The 15,113-nt window shown below is 50.5% G+C and overlaps 1 protein-coding gene across 1 annotated transcript in view; it reads left to right on the forward strand.

Annotated features, from left to right (window-relative positions):
* The window catches only part of CTNNBL1 (catenin beta like 1), a 102,621-nt gene extending 90,274 nt beyond the window's left edge, over window positions 1-12,347 (forward strand). The window contains exons 14-16 of the mRNA XM_077832089.1: window positions 6,645-6,782; window positions 7,401-7,473; window positions 12,112-12,347. Of these exons, the coding sequence (XP_077688215.1) occupies window positions 6,645-6,782; window positions 7,401-7,473; window positions 12,112-12,200 (300 nt within the window). The 3' untranslated portion in view covers window positions 12,201-12,347. The remainder of the gene's footprint in view (window positions 1-6,644; window positions 6,783-7,400; window positions 7,474-12,111) is intronic.
* Window positions 12,348-15,113: the final 2,766 nt, after the last annotated feature.

A 15,113-nucleotide genomic window follows, 5' to 3' on the forward strand; every position in this document is an offset into this window, starting at 1 on the left:
GTCACAGCAGCATAGCTAGGTCCTACTGGGATGTAGGGATGGAATGCCAGGTCTTTGGTGTTTTGTAGTATTTTCTGTCTTCCCCGCTCTCCTTTTGCTTTGGACATTGTTCCACTTCACTGTGCAATTGGGCTGCTGTGATTTGAGAGCAAATTGCAAATCTTTACACTTGGTCCTGGTCATTCCTGATCCTCCTGGTGACTGATTTACACCCCAGTTCTCTGCTGGCTCCTCCTGCCAATCCTACACGCATGTACTCTGCTCTCCATCCCACAGGCTTGTCTCTTTGTCCTAGGCTGGATCAGGCATTTAATGGTGAGTGAGTTGCTGGTGGATACCTGACTCACAGGACATACCAAGTACCTCAGTCATGAAATCACCTCAGGAGTGCGGCAGACATCCTTCTTCTTTGCCTTTTGCCTCTCCCCATGTGAACCTGCCCAACACAGCAGGGTGAAGGGAACGAGGGGATGAGCTGCCTACATGAGTGCAGGATCCAAGGCCTAACAGCAGTTTTCATCTCCGTGCGTGAAGTGATGTATAATGTTCTGGCTTTTAGCACTACACTTTTCTTAGGCTGGTCAGGGCTTACTCAGGTCTGGTTTACCCTGGGAACTTACCTCAGCATTGTTACATCTCTCAGGGGCGTGAAAAATAAACAGCCCTGAAAGACGTACCTGTACTGAGCCTGACCTACCGCACCCCCTGGTGTGGACAGTGCTAGGCCAGTGGAAGAATTCTTCCATCGTCCTAGCTACCGCCTCTTGGGAGGGTGAGTTAGCTATGCTGATGGGAGAACCCCTCCTGTTGGTGTGGTTAGTGTCTACACTGAGGCACTGTAGCGGTTTAAGTGTAGACAGACCTTCAGAATGGTGTGATGGCATTCCTGACAGTTTGAACTGGTTCTCTCCCACACTGCTCTGCACCGTCAGTTCTGGCTGTCCTCGGATGAGAGAGATGAACTGACACACATGTGAGGAGAAGGGTGTGGAGCATCTCTTAAGCCCACTTTGCCATGCTGTGCAGAGAAATGTGATCTCTCTACATTGTAGTGGCAGATCCGTCATCCTCTTTAGATTTTGAGTCTTCACGTGACACTCTAAGCCTGTCAGTTCTCCCTCATTAGTGTGAGAGGAGCTCATTCTAGTTTCACAGGAGCCCATCTTCTTGCTGTCTTCTCCCATCAGCAAGGGGCATCTCAGTGAATACTGGTGGCAGATTAGAAATGGCATCTGAGTCTCATTTGGAGGGTAGCAACTCGACGGCTCAGAGAAAGACAAAGTGGAAAGGTGGCTATTTGGTGTTGTACTGCGAAACAGATTAACATTTAAAGGTGGCTGTGGTTAAAAAAGACTATAAAAAATGGCACCTTAGTTCTGTACATATCTCCTTACGATGTGTCTCATGAGTTGTATCTGCTTAATTTACTGGTACCCAGCAATTTTGCCTCCCTGTCTGTGCTGCAGAGCCTGTGATATCTAAGGAAGGGACAAGCCATCTTCTTTGCTGCTGCCTGCATAATCCAGCAAAGAGCTGAATGCTGCTCCCCAGAGCAAGTCTTCCTGTTAGTGATGTACATAAGAGAAATAATGAGGTTGCCTCTATGCGGAGAATAGGGGAATTTTTGAAATACCTTCATGAACAATGTGGGACTGCGTGCTCACTTTGTATCCCTACCCACCGAATGTTAGGGGTTAATTTCTCTCCGGGATGGGGCAGGTAAACAGGTGGATATCATGTACGCCTGGCTGGGCTGGAGCCAGTTACCTTGTCAAGAACTGACTGGAATTAGCACAGGTGAATAGTGTGTCCTGGAGTGACAACAGACGTTCTAGTGACTGCACAGTGGCTTTCAATGACTGGGAGCCAAGGAAGCTGACCGTGTGAACAGAGCGTAGCTGCAACTGGAGACACAGAGTCCAGGAGTGACCAGACAGAGTCTGCTGCTGCTGCACATTGAGGGTCAGAGAGTGACTGATGAAACCCAGGAGGCTCCGTGAGAGCGCGGGAGATGATTCTGTTATCGTGTACTCTGAGTTACACTTGACTGTGCCATTCTAACCTGGACCCTCCTATGCTGTAGTCCAGCTGGCTAATAAATGCTGCCTTTTTTTGTAAAGGCTGTTCTGTCTCCTTGCAGACACTGGTTGCCTTGCTCCCTAAAAGGACCAGATCTCTGTGAGGAATCTGAACTCCTTTGGACGCTGTGGAGAGTCATGTGAGAAACAGGCGCTGTCGTCCGAACGCCCACATGGTGTTGCCCTGTGGCTTGCCCCTGTAAAAAGCTGCACCGAGGTCCTAGTGAATGGTGGGGTATTCCCAAAGAGACCGTGTAGAGGCTGGGATGTCGAACCCCTGCAAATCCATGCCTGGCTGCAGCCCTGGCAATCTGAAATCCTATCCATTACTTTGTGCTCAGTGTGAGAATTAAGTGCTGTCAAGGGCGATAGGCGTCAGGGGTGGTGGAGGAGCTGCTGTGGACCGAACTTTGAGAGCATTTAAAGGGCCAGCACGTCCCTAACAGACTATGTATGCTTCAGGTGGCCAGTTGGCGTCCTGGGACGTTTCATAGGAGCTGTGAGCGGGCTGTCAGGAGTCCCCCCTGAGCATCTCCTGCTTTGAGCAGGGGTTTGGATAGAACCTCCTGAGGTCCGTTCCAGCCCTGATATTCTATGATTCTAGGATCCCAAGCATTTGAATGGCAACAGTTGCTCTCCAGCCACAGGCGTGGAGTAAACCTGGAGCTGCAGCGTCCCTTGCTATACAGGGGGAAATGTCTGGGCATGCTGCACGGTGGTGTAGCCACAAGCTTTCCCCACCCACAAAGACCCTACGTCCTGTGGCACAATGAGTTCCTGAAGAGCTGTATTTCGGGGTGGCCAGGCCCCTAGCACGGTCTGTAACCCACTATAACTGCCACTCCTCCCGCCCCCCTCCTCAAACAGGAGCACTCACTTTGGTTCTGCTGTTGGGGCCCTTTGTGCCGGTGGGGTGGTGGGCAAGTGTAGAGGGGAAACAGGAAGAAGAGTTTGCCCCAGGACAGTTTGGGGATTCTCCCCTGAACTCAAGAATAAAGGCTGCCATAGGAGCGTAGTGTTAAATCTGGAAAGTTCTCCGTCCCCTGCTGGGGCTGCCGCAGAGCGCCTCTTACCGCATGGGCGTGTCACTGCACGAGGCGGTCTTGCTGTCCGTCTCCCGATCAGGCTTGTTTTAGTTGGGCTCGAGGATAGTTGTTTTTCCTTTGCGGGATTGCCAGTGAGTGACGACTTGCATGCAGCAGATAGAGCTTCAACACCCCGCTCCGCCGTGCTGCCATGCATCACGAGCTCTCGGCCTGCGAGGCCTGGTGGCATCCGTCGAGTTCTCCAGAAGGTGTTTGCAAGATGCCAGGAAGCCTGTCCTAGTGCCAGCTTCCTGAACTTGAGAGGGAGGGAACTCGGTGCTTGCATAATGTTCAGAAGCCTTTCCACAGGCAGCAACGTCCCGCTTTTGAACTCTGCACGGCCGTGTCCGTGCCCGTTCTTCAGGGAGCTGGAGGGTATTAAAGTTACCTGGGGCTGCTAGAGTCCATGGTTTTCTGCCCCTTGGGCATCCCTATGTTGCCGATAACCCAGTCGATGTTAAAGCCTGTTCTGAGTCTCACACACTGAGTCCTTCGGAGAGGACTAACTTATTTCATTCCACATATGGCCAAGTCAGGAGATTTGTCGTCCTTCCCCGTTTTGGAGGCATTAGTTGAGTTGTCCTAGTTCTGTGTCTAAGGCGTGTAGAGCAGTCTCTGAGAAGAGCCCTTGATTATTGGAAGAGGAAGACTAAGAGGGTAATAGACTGTAGGGCCCTGCGTAGGAAAGCAGAGCTGGGTTTCGAGTCACACTAGACTAAGATGCTGAAACCCTGTGTTAAGATGCAGGGTAAATATTAAGCTCTTGTCTATGCTAGCAAGGGTCTGCCAGCAGAGCTCTGATGGAAAACCCTGCTCCTAGAGACACAGTTTATCCTGGCAAGAGCTCTGTTGCTGGTGTAGCTTATACCTGTTCCCTGAACAAAATAAGCGATTACTGCCATCATAACCGTGTCTAGCACAAAGATCTCCGTCAGGAGTGTGATATTTTTTAAACCACACTCTTAACTGACAGAGATGTTGGCAATATCGGTTAGTACACACCAGGCCTCTGCCAGTCTGACAGGTGGGCACAGTTAGCTCCAGCTGGAAACTGAAGGTGGAGGGAGTCTCTCTTTGGGCCCAGAGACAACAAAGGAGCTAGGGTAGAGGTGGTCCTGAAGGAAGACTCTTAAGTGCAGGGTAGGGACTTAACCTGTGGACAGACACCTTAGGATCCCGTTAGTATTTTGGGCAGTGGGGAGGAGTGAGATGGATAGCTTAGCGCCCGCCCCCCTTCCCCCCATTAACAGGATTCTGTGGGGTCTTGGTAGCTTGATTCACTGATGCTGGCCTGGTGTTAAATATCTCACCAGGACACACACTCTGCTTCCCGATAGATGTGTTAGAGAGGGGCTATGCATGAGGCATCTGCTGAGGGACACCTCCTGAGCACTGTCTGTGTCCTATCTCAGCACGTTTCCAGCAGACGTTATGCTCAGGAGTTTGTAATGTGAGAGTCTGTTGCAGAGGTGGGAAGAGTTAATTCTCCTCTTGGTGACTAGGGGACTCTGCCTATAATTGCATTGCAGAGGTAGGCTCAGAAAGCCAGAAAAAGTTGGTAGCCGAAATCAGCTTGTGGCACTTGTGACCTTGTGTGCATCTTTGTCTGCGGCACACACACAGGACGTTCTCCTTGCTGAGCATTGCAGGTAGAGTGTACTCGCTGGTGACGGCTCTAATGAGGAAATATTGCTCTGCTGGTTTGTGCCCACCTGCCAGACCACTGCATAATAAATCAAATGAGCTGCAGAGAGCTAGCAGGGCCTGACAGGCTGCTTCCTTTATTTTCTTAAAAAAACCTCTACTGTGAAGATTGTGAAAGGTCACACATGACATGAGTTACAGCTGGCCTCTCTGAAAATGGAGGGTACCAACATATGGGGGTGGGTTTGGTGGGCCTTCCCCAGGTAGGGACTGTGTGAGTTTATTGCTGGGTTATCCTTTGGCAGCGCTGTGGAGAAAATGTTCTGTATACGCATTGTGATGACTTTCCATGGAGATGAGCGAGATGCTGGCAGCTGCCTCCTTTTAACATCCGTACCCTGTGTGTAGGAAAAGTGAGAGCTTCCTTTGGCAGCTTCCCCTACACATTGCTATTGCCTGGGCCTGGCAATCTATTGTCTGCACAGCACACACGCTCTGGGCCCACAGAGGTCTGCTTACAGGTCCAGATGCTTAGCCTTGGGGAAGAGAGGGAGAAGCAGTGCTCAAGTTGCTCTCTGTAACCCCCATTGACTGAAGGGGGCACTGACTGGCTTTGAGAGGAAGCTCTATCTGGTCCTCCATATAGGACAGGAAATCACTGTGCTGTAAAACCTTTCAGAGTAGGAGGAGTAAAAGGGGATGAGAGAGGTTCCCAAAGGATCCTCCTCCGGCCCCTTCAAAAAAACCAACCCCACTCTTCTCTTATGCCAGGCGCTCTTCCTGTCCTGAACAGGACCTGTTCATGCTGAAATGAGTGCTTTGGATAGCATTCCTTACTGTGCTGTTCTGCATCGACCCCCTCTCCTCCCCCCCGTGGTCATTGTCCTGTCCCAGGACTATCTGGCAGAACTTCAGCAGGTGCAGCTGTCACGAAAGCCAGTGGAGCTATGATTGTTCATACCAGCGGATGATCTGCTGCCTGAATGTTCCCAGTGAATGAAGCTGGAATAGCCAACAGTTTGGTGGTGGTGAATCTGCATACTGGGTAGGACCTCTAGGCTTGGTTCTGTCTTGTTCATGTGGCCGGGATGCGGAGCTCCAATAGATCTGCTGAGGATTAGTAGCAGCCCTTCACTAAAAAGTGACTTTGTGAAAGAACTATGCACATTTTTCACATCAAAACTGGAAACAGTTGCAATTGATTTTTCCCCCATTTTGTTGTGGAATCAGAAATCAGCCTGACTTTGAAATTCTTATAAACTTGTTACTGAAAAAGAAAAAAGTGCTCATTTGCAGGTGAGCACATTTTAGAGACAAAGGGTGAAAGTTTGCTCAGAAGTGAAAGGAATTGAGTGAAATTAAATAAATTTTCCAGAGAAGTATAATTTTGTAAGAGAAGTAAATGAGAACTTGCAATTTTTGATACTCTTTCATTGAATATACTTTATGTATCGGCAAATTTTTGCAAGTGCAAAATCCTATGAAGTGGAATTGGGACGATTTTTGTTTAAAGAACCCACCTCCCACTTTTTCCTAGTTTTGCACAGTCTGTTTTATGGGGAAATGTCTTGGCTTGGAGAAGGATGGTGGACACAACGGCTGAGTTCAAGAGTTTGGGGAGTGGGAAAGCAGAGCGATCAGATCCTAGGAGCTCTGTCAGAGACTCCATTTCCTAGTGGGGGAAAGCTATGAATATACGGCAAAGCAGATAAACCTTCTATAGTGAGATTACAAAAACGCCAGGTACTTTGAGTCTTTTGTTACATGGACCATAGCAATATGGGGGTAGGGCGCTCTCTTGATCCATCTGATAACTCCTCCTTTTGCCATCCTTTAGGATATGGTGCGCCGGGGGGAGATAATAGACGATGACATGGAGGATGAATTCTACCTCCGTCGCCTAGATGCTGGTCTCTTCGTTCTACAGCTCATCTGTTACATCATGGCAGAGATCTGCAATGCCAGTGTCCCCCAGGTAAAGACACCGCCTGCTTCAGGTGAAAGATGGCGTGCTCACCTGGGCTTCCAGCCATGACACACACAGGGCTCTGAATCCCCTCCACTGCTCCTCAACCCTACAGGAACTTCTCTTCACTAGACGTTTTTTTTTTTTTTTTAAGAAATCTCCCATCACAGTTGCTCTAGTGGGCCAAGAACACCAGCACTGTTAACACCACATGGTCTAGACCAGCTGTGAGTAGGGCCTGCAGTCCCAGAGGTAGAAATGTTGGTGCCCTGTCTTACCATTGGAGGTAGTGCAATTTCCCAAAAGTCTCATGTAGGCACCACCTAGGTCTCCTGTGAATTCCCACCGTAGCTGATTCTGGCTTGGGGTCTCAAGCCGTGTGATATGCCATGGTCCTTGGTGCACACAAATATAGAGCTTTGTGGGCTGGGGTGGGCACATGTTTTGCAAACCCATTGGGTGAGTCTTTGAAAACTTGCCTGGCTGTGCACTGTGAGAAGTGGGCTTCTGAAGGTAGATGGGAGTTTAGTACACTCAGGATTTCTGCACTCCTGCCAAGAAAATAAGACATTCATGGTCTCTGTGCTGGGAATGACATCTGTTTGTCCTCTCTTCTCTCCCTACCAGATTCGTCAGAGAGTCCATCAGATTCTGAACATGAGAGGCAGCTCCATCAAGATTGTTCGGCACATCATAAAGGGTGAGTTTCTCTTGCTCATTGGTTTGTAGTACCCCAGTCATGTGCCTTTGCCCAGGGCCATCCTCCCTGAGAACAAGGGACTAGACAGAGCTTGTTCAGACTTAGCAAAGTTCTAGTTGAGTTCATGAGCTGTTTGCATCCTTTGGTGGCAGCAGCTGAGGGCTACAGAGTGGCAGCCCTGTGAACTGGGGAGGAAGAAAGTTGTTCTTGTGAGAGCTACGCCTCGCTCTGCAGTGCGTCCCAGCCAGGTCTGTTGGTGGTGGCTGTAACGTGGAGGGGAGAAAGAAGAAGCATCTACGTGCAGTGCTGCGCCCTGGTGATCAAAGGTGAGACTCTACAGCACCCTCTGACATGCGAGATCTGAGAGCTCCTGGGAAGCGTCCCTGGAAGTGTTGTGGAGTCTCATCTTTTGTCCCCATTGCCCCGCCCCACACCATCTGTAGCATATCCATGTCCATGGCGTGTTGGTCTTGCTCTTAGCGAAAGATGAATATGGGTTAGGGCGTTAAAATATCACTCTCCAGTTTTAAGATGTAGCTGTTGTGGTTTGCAGTCCTAGCTTTAATAGAGTGTTTGCAATTTATAATGCTTGCATTAAATTAAGGCAATGCTTATTTGGGCTCTACCGTGTCAGCTCCAGGCCATCCCGTCTCTTCTCCAACATAAATAGTCAACTGAATTGAGGAGTAGGAGGGCAGAGACACGTAGCAGGCTGCAGAGATGATCCCCCGCAATAAATTTCCTCCTCTGACTTGCCACTCCAGGTGGCTGGACTGTTAAGAGTTGGCTAAAACAGCTGTAAATTCCCTGACAGCCCAGGGTGCAATTCCTTATTGTACAGCGTGGCCATGGCTGGCTGGTCCTGAGGAGCTGGGTTGGTATCTGTGGGTGCTGGGGGATAAGTCTGTTCCCTCTGAGGGGAGGGGGAGTGTCTCAAACGTGGTGTGGGGCTGTGAGTTGTGCATTGGTCTGGGCTCTCCTGGCTCTGAGTCCAGAGCAAAGAACAGCTGCTGGCCTGTCCCTTCTACCCGACAGTATCGGTGCGGACAGGAAGAGAGAGAGCAGCTGTTTCTGCACCCACACCCCTCCCTACCGTGCAGAGGGGAGGGCGAGGGAGTGAGCAGTGCACTGGTGCAATGGGGAAAAGATTGAGGCGATTAGGGACTCCTCCCTGGATGCTGTGTAGCTGCTGGGGTGCTGTCAGCCGTGGTGCAGAAGCCGCACATGTAGGAATAGCAGAGGCTAATCTGCACTCCGTGCTGGTGTTTGGGCCAAATTCATCCTTGGTGTCACTCAACTGACTTAACAGGAGTTACCGCAGGAATGAACTTGGGGAAAGCTGCCTGCCAGTTGGAGTACTGGGTTTAGTCTGCGGGGGGTCCAACACACTAGCCCTGCGTGTCCCCCTTGAGAGGCTAGTGACAGAGAGGGGGAGGATTTCTAGCCCTTGGCACAGCGGGAGCAGGAATCCTGCACTGCAAAGTGGCGTAACTCCAGCACCATCCCTGTGGATTGAGTCCTTGCTGAAGCCCCCCACCCGCCTCTCTCGCCTCTCCCCCTCCTTTTCCCCCCCACTGTCTGGCTCACTCTCGGGATGGGCGAAGTCTGGGATCATCCCTTTCCTGCATAGTCTTGCTCTCCACTCCGTGGGTTTCTCTTGTTCCATTTTTATTTTCTATTTATGCATACTAATTAGGTGCCTGCTTTTTAGTTTGGTTTTATGGCCTACATATTCTCCATGTTTCTCTGACATCTGATGGGTCTCTGGGGATTGCTGCAAATTGCTTATGATGCAAGTGAAGCAGTAGGCCTCTTTTCCTCCGGTGGTTTTTCGGTGTGGGAGGGGTGGGCAAGGGATACGTGAATCTCTGCAGACTGATCAGGCAGTCCCCTAACCTGTTCTCCTGAAGATTGAGCCGCACTTAGAGCTGGAGCATTCATATTCTCCTCCGGTCTTCAGGAGTACGTGGACTGAGAGGGAGCAGTTTTTGGAATGAAAGTTTTGCCTAGTAGATAGAGCACTGGCCTGGGACGCAGGACGCCTGGGTTGTGTTTATGCCTCTGCCACTGGCCTGCTGGGTGACCTTGCTGAGTCACTGCCCTGCCCATGCCCCAGTTTTCCCATGTGTAAAGTGGAATTCATGACCCTTTGTAAAGCACTTTGAGACATACTGATGAAAAGTGCTGTATTAAATCATGGTTATTTAAGCTGATCTCCCCTGGAAGAACAATTGTATAAAAAGGGACACTTGCCCTTACAGGGAGGAACATGGACTGGTGATTGCTGATCCCTAGAGGGGCCATTCTGTCCTGCCTCTGCCCCCTTGTCATGCCATTGCCCCAGCCCCCCCCCCGTGGGCCTATCATGGTTTCAGAATAATGTCCTGATTGGTGAGTGAGACATCAAAAGCACCTAGATGCTAGTGATGGGCCCACTAGTAAGATAGCTGGGAGGGAGGAATGTGTATTAAAAGTTAAACCAAAGCTTAACCAAAGAGAAAAGCAAATGCTTTATAACTGCACAAAATTTGGCCCATGTTCCCTCAGTGTATGTTCTCTGCTGTTTCCAGTATCCTCTTATAAACCTGGAAATATTTCCCTCTTGATTCTGGCCGTTCTGTAACCATTGTATTTTCTTTTGTCTAATGAAGCAAAAGCCAATCTTAGGCACTTTGCGTTTGCGCAGCAATGGCAGTGCGTACAGCTCTGTGTAAGCGCTGGTGAGGCGGGAGTTCACACACGCCATTTAAATAAATACATTAAAACCCACTCTCATTGGGTAATTAAAGAAAAAAAGCTTGAATCTGGTTCTTTTATCTGCTTTTTTTCACTTAATGTCATCAGCTGTTAGTGACCTCATAAACAATTTCCCAGCGCGTCGTGAGGCTTCCTCTTACAGTGCTAAATGCTTAGGAGAAAAAAAGAAAAAAGTGCCGAGCTTTGGGCAAAACCCAGAAAATCTCGGACTTGTTCCCACAGGGGAGATTTCACTGGCTTGGGGCGGGGGGGTGGTGGCAGTGGCAGTCAGCGACCCCTGCGGCAATTGCATCGCAGGAGGCAAGTGCTGTAGATGCTTTTTCCTTGAACCAACCCTTAATATCTAACTGAGCTACGGTCCAGCTCTGCTAGTGCCTCCCGCTCCGCAGAAAATGGCCACAGGGTCCTGCTTGAAGGGAGAGGATCTGAGTAGCCTGGTGTTGTCCCCCAGCTCCCCCACCGGGCAGTACGCTCGGGGAGGAGTCCCTCCTGGCACTCAGACGGGGTGCAGAGTTCCCCTTCGGCTGCTAGTGAACAAAGGCCAGGCCACTTGCTGTGTCTGTCTCAGAGGCACAAAGCCCAGCAAAATGGCCTGCTCAGGGCAGAACCTGCACCTCCCCTTATTTCCCTGAGGGGATGGGGCCGGTATGCGGAATGCACTTGGGAATACTGAGCTACACGCTGCCATCCGTTGATACTGTCTCCTGGAGAAAGCAACCCCCCGCTTTCCGCAGCTCAGCACCTGGCCTTGGTCTCCTCCAGGAGAGGAGTGTTAAGAATGGGCTGTGCTGTCACTGCTCAAGATGCACCCCTCTGCTGAGCCAGGCCGGGATGTGATTGAGAGCCTCGCAGCAGAGAGAGGGCATGGGCTGCCGGAGCCCGGAGCCTCACTCTATCAGCCATTACACTAATGGCTCCTTGCGGCTCAGTGTGCAAGCTCAGGGCAGCTGGAACAGGATCTGAGCTGTTAACCACCGGGGGGGGGGGGGGGCTGTTCTCTGCTTTGTGCAGAAGAGCCCTCTGTCATTGGGTGCTCCCGCCACCTCCTTGTCTCCAGGATGCCAGTCGATGGACCCACTAGCAGCAAACCGTGGTGGCACTGGGTATCTCCCGTTGCACAGACTATAGTAGTGTATAAATATTAAATGGATTTATCCCAGGGGCTTTGGCAAAGAGCTCTCTGCTTTGTTTGTGGAGACAGGGAGTGTGCATGAGAGAAGGCTCCCACACCAACTAGCTTCTCCCTGTCCTCAGCCTTTTCAGTGCTCTTATAATGAGGGCTTTGATGGAGCTCAGAAATGTGCAGCAATGCTGAACACATAAATATTAAAGCAAACTTTCTTCTGCAGCGTTGCCATTCAGACACTGAATACAAGCTGTTCTGTTTGTTTGGGAAGAAGGGGATGCATGAGAGGAGCCAGAGGCTGGAAAACATCTTCCTAGGCAGACAGCTTCTGATTCCCTGAGATGCTCATGTCTTCAGCCCCAAATCTGCCTTTTGTTTTGTAATAATTTGTAAAGATGCAGGGTGAACTGCCTCTGGCTCTGACCCAGATCTAATGGGAGGGCTTTGAATGCGGCTTGGGGACAATTCCTAAACTGTCTCCTCTCCAGATGATGAGGCGGGGGGATGTACTCTGGGCTAAAGTTCTGGTCTCCCTGCTGATGTCCATCGTGCTAAGGAATGAGGGAGAAGAGCAGGAGCACCTATTCTAGTGCCCCATCCTTTCAAAAAAAATCTTTTAATGAGGAGTCAGTAGATGTTTAACATGTAAAGTTTTAATCACCAGGAAAATGAGTCCATCGCTGTCCCTTGGCTAACTCTCCTGTCAGGTACTGATGTCAGCATCTTGCTCAGGGTTTGTTTTTGTTTTTCTGCAGAGTATGCGGAGAACATCGGGGATGGGAAGAACCAGGAATTCCGGGAGAGCGAGCAGAAGCGGATTCTGGAGCTGTTGGAGAATTTCTGAGGACTCTGGATTTGAAATCTGTGTCTTATAACAAGGACACAGCCAGCACACTGAGCCTTTCCACCATCAGATACCCAGCAGAAATGACTTCTTGGTTAAACCCATTCTAATGGAGATTTCTGAGACATTAAAAGTTAATTTTTTTTATTTCTTGTTTGATGTTTTCTGCCAAGAAACCTCGGAGAGGGGTGTGAGAGCATCGCAGACACTAGTGCAGCTTCATCCTGTGGCCTCTCTCCTGCATAGTGTTGAAAAGCAATCCCATGAGCACAGCCTGAGGGGGTTGACGGCAGAGTGGAGGGGAAGCCTGGTTAGCCCTGGGTAATGGTAGTGAGACGCTCACCTCCAGGTTGCAGAGTCAAATCCAGTCCAGGGCAACACTGGTCAGGAATGTTACCACATTTCAGCAGCTTGTGGGATGGTCTCAGACAAGTTCTGTGGGACGAAAGCTTCCATAAGTGGCCCTGATTGGGTGCTCTTGTTGCCGGACTCGCTGGGCCATGGAGACAGAATTCTCCTCTCCTAGGGAGGCTTAGAGGGCCCTGCCTGGGTTGTACCAGGGGTTAAACCAAGGGGAACAGAGGAGAGTGCACTTGCTCTGCGTTGGGTAAACGGTGCCCCTCCACAACTCACCCTCCTGTTTCAACCTACTGTCCCCCCTGTTCTGTAAATAAACGGGACTCGGGCCCCTGAGCTATCGATCTGGGACTTCACATCCGTGAGTGCAATGCTGGTGGAAAGGAGAACCCCAGATGCATATTGTCCTAGCCGCACTGTGCAGGTCTCTGTTCCTTTCCAGGGAGTCACGGCAGGTTGGTTGCCTGTGAATTGCTGATTACAAAGAAGCTGACCAAAGCCCTTTTCTCGCTCGCCCTTCTTCACTAGCAGTGTAATTCCAGATGTCAGCCAGCCAAACCCAAGTGTTTCTCTGAGCAGTGGCACCCAGCTGGGACAGGAGCCTGCTGAGAGCATTCTGGCTTTTCTGTGCTTCTAGAGTTAATGACGGTCATCACACAACAGCCGAACTCCAGTAAGCTGGGCCGGGCCTAATTTAGAGAGATTTGCATGCTGGCAGCATTCATTTTTTATCTCAGAAAAATGTCTTGTCAGGGAAGCTTAAAGGGTTCCTTCAATCATGACTCCAGGCGGCACCACTGGCCTGGCTGTATTGAATGCCATTACTTAGGGATCAGCATGGGAGTCGGGGTGGCAGCAGCTGCACAAAGCTGCAAAAACATATTTGTGGTGCAGAAATGATCTGTTCTGCCTGTTTTCCTCCCTCCTCCTCGACCCCCGTAGAAAAGAGGAACTTTAACCTTCTCCTTTCAGAGGTGGCTTCAATTCCTGACAGTGCTGTGCCCTGGAATTCTTCCCTGTCTGCGGCGAATTCCTGCTTTGGGATTTAATACTGGAAGATGACCTGCTGGAAACCATGTTGGTCCTTCATTAAGCTGCATTTTGCACCAGAGAAACAACGGGGTAGGGGATGGGAAAAGAGCGGGGTGGAGTAGCGGGGCGTGGGATAGTAGTAATGAAAGGAATCTGTCTGAAAACTAAGAGCTACGTGTTTTTTAAAAAAAAAAAGAGAGAGAGAAAGAGAGACATGGTTTTGAATATGCTGAGTAGAAAAGAGTAACGTGAAGCATTGAGTAGAGGCCAGTTTGTTAGTTTAGATATACAATTGTGCACATAACTTGCACTCAGTTACTGCAGCTGCCTTCACACAAGAGAGAGCTGTGTGCACAAATGACCAGAACTGGCTGTTTCTGTGCACAGTGACCCAAGTTGTGCCTGGAATCACACTAATTGTGGGTGCAAGCTAGGTAGCATTCTGTGCAGTCGCACCTCTCAACTCTGCTGCCTACCAGAGGGGCAAGATTCGTCCACCATGTCTGTGGCAGGAATGAGGGCAGCTTTCCAATCTCACTGCTGTGGAGTGGCCTTAGTTTACAGCTAACGAATATTTTGTTTCCTTTAACTCTTTCCAGACCCACGGCCTTAGCTGGGCCATCAAGTGTGGAGACCCAGGACTGGGAGATAACACCAAAGGGCTATCTGCTCTGCCAGTTATTGGCTGCCGTGTTTGCAGAGGTGCTGCTGTTCGTGGCAGTTGGAGAACACGGGCAGTGACCATTTTATTAAACAGCCTTTCTCTTTGTGAAACGTTCTCTTGACTTGATTAGCTATTTGCCAGCTACCTTTCAGTCTGCGGATGGCTCAAGATCAAATTCCTGCAGCCAGCTGGGTTTGCTGTGGCTTGGCCACATGATACGGGTTCTGTCCCCTGACTAGATTAAAGGCACCCGTAGAACAGGTGTCTGGTGCAAGTACTCGTGTTTGAGCTTTCACAGCCCCCGCTGGTGCGTGTTCTCCCTTTGCTCCCAGGGCTGTCTCCACAGTCAGGCGTGCATTCCCTGAATGTTATGAAGGGGGGGATGGGCAAAGGGAATTCATTTTTGTATTCGAGTGAATGTTGGTGGGAAGAGCCGGGAGTGCCGAGGAGCTGACTTGGCAGGTCAGTGCTCAGGCTTTGCCTCGTGTGCCTCCTGGTGGCTGGCTGAGGTACAGAAGCTGCTCTCACCGCTCTAGGGTTCGGCACAGATGCGCACCTGGCACTTTGGAAGTGGGGGCAGCTAGAGATTAAGACCCTGGTTCTGGGCTGTTAAGATGGCAGAACCAGGCTCTTGAGAGACGCAGGGCGTAAGGGGAGTGTTGGGGGAGGGGGTTCCCCTCCAGGTGCTGCAGAGGCAGCAAAAGGGCGTGCAGTCTGCCCCCCACTCCCCAAGCCACAACCCTGCACTCAGGGTGCATGGGCGGGAGAGTGTGGAGCTGGGGCTGGAGCACATGGGGCTCTGTCCATTCCAAGCTGCTGCAACAGCCTCTTGACAACGGTTGCAGCAGAAAGTAAATTAG

This window comes from Eretmochelys imbricata, chromosome 13 (assembly GCF_965152235.1).
Source record: "Eretmochelys imbricata isolate rEreImb1 chromosome 13, rEreImb1.hap1, whole genome shotgun sequence".
In the NCBI taxonomy this organism is placed as follows: domain Eukaryota; kingdom Metazoa; phylum Chordata; order Testudines; family Cheloniidae; genus Eretmochelys; species Eretmochelys imbricata.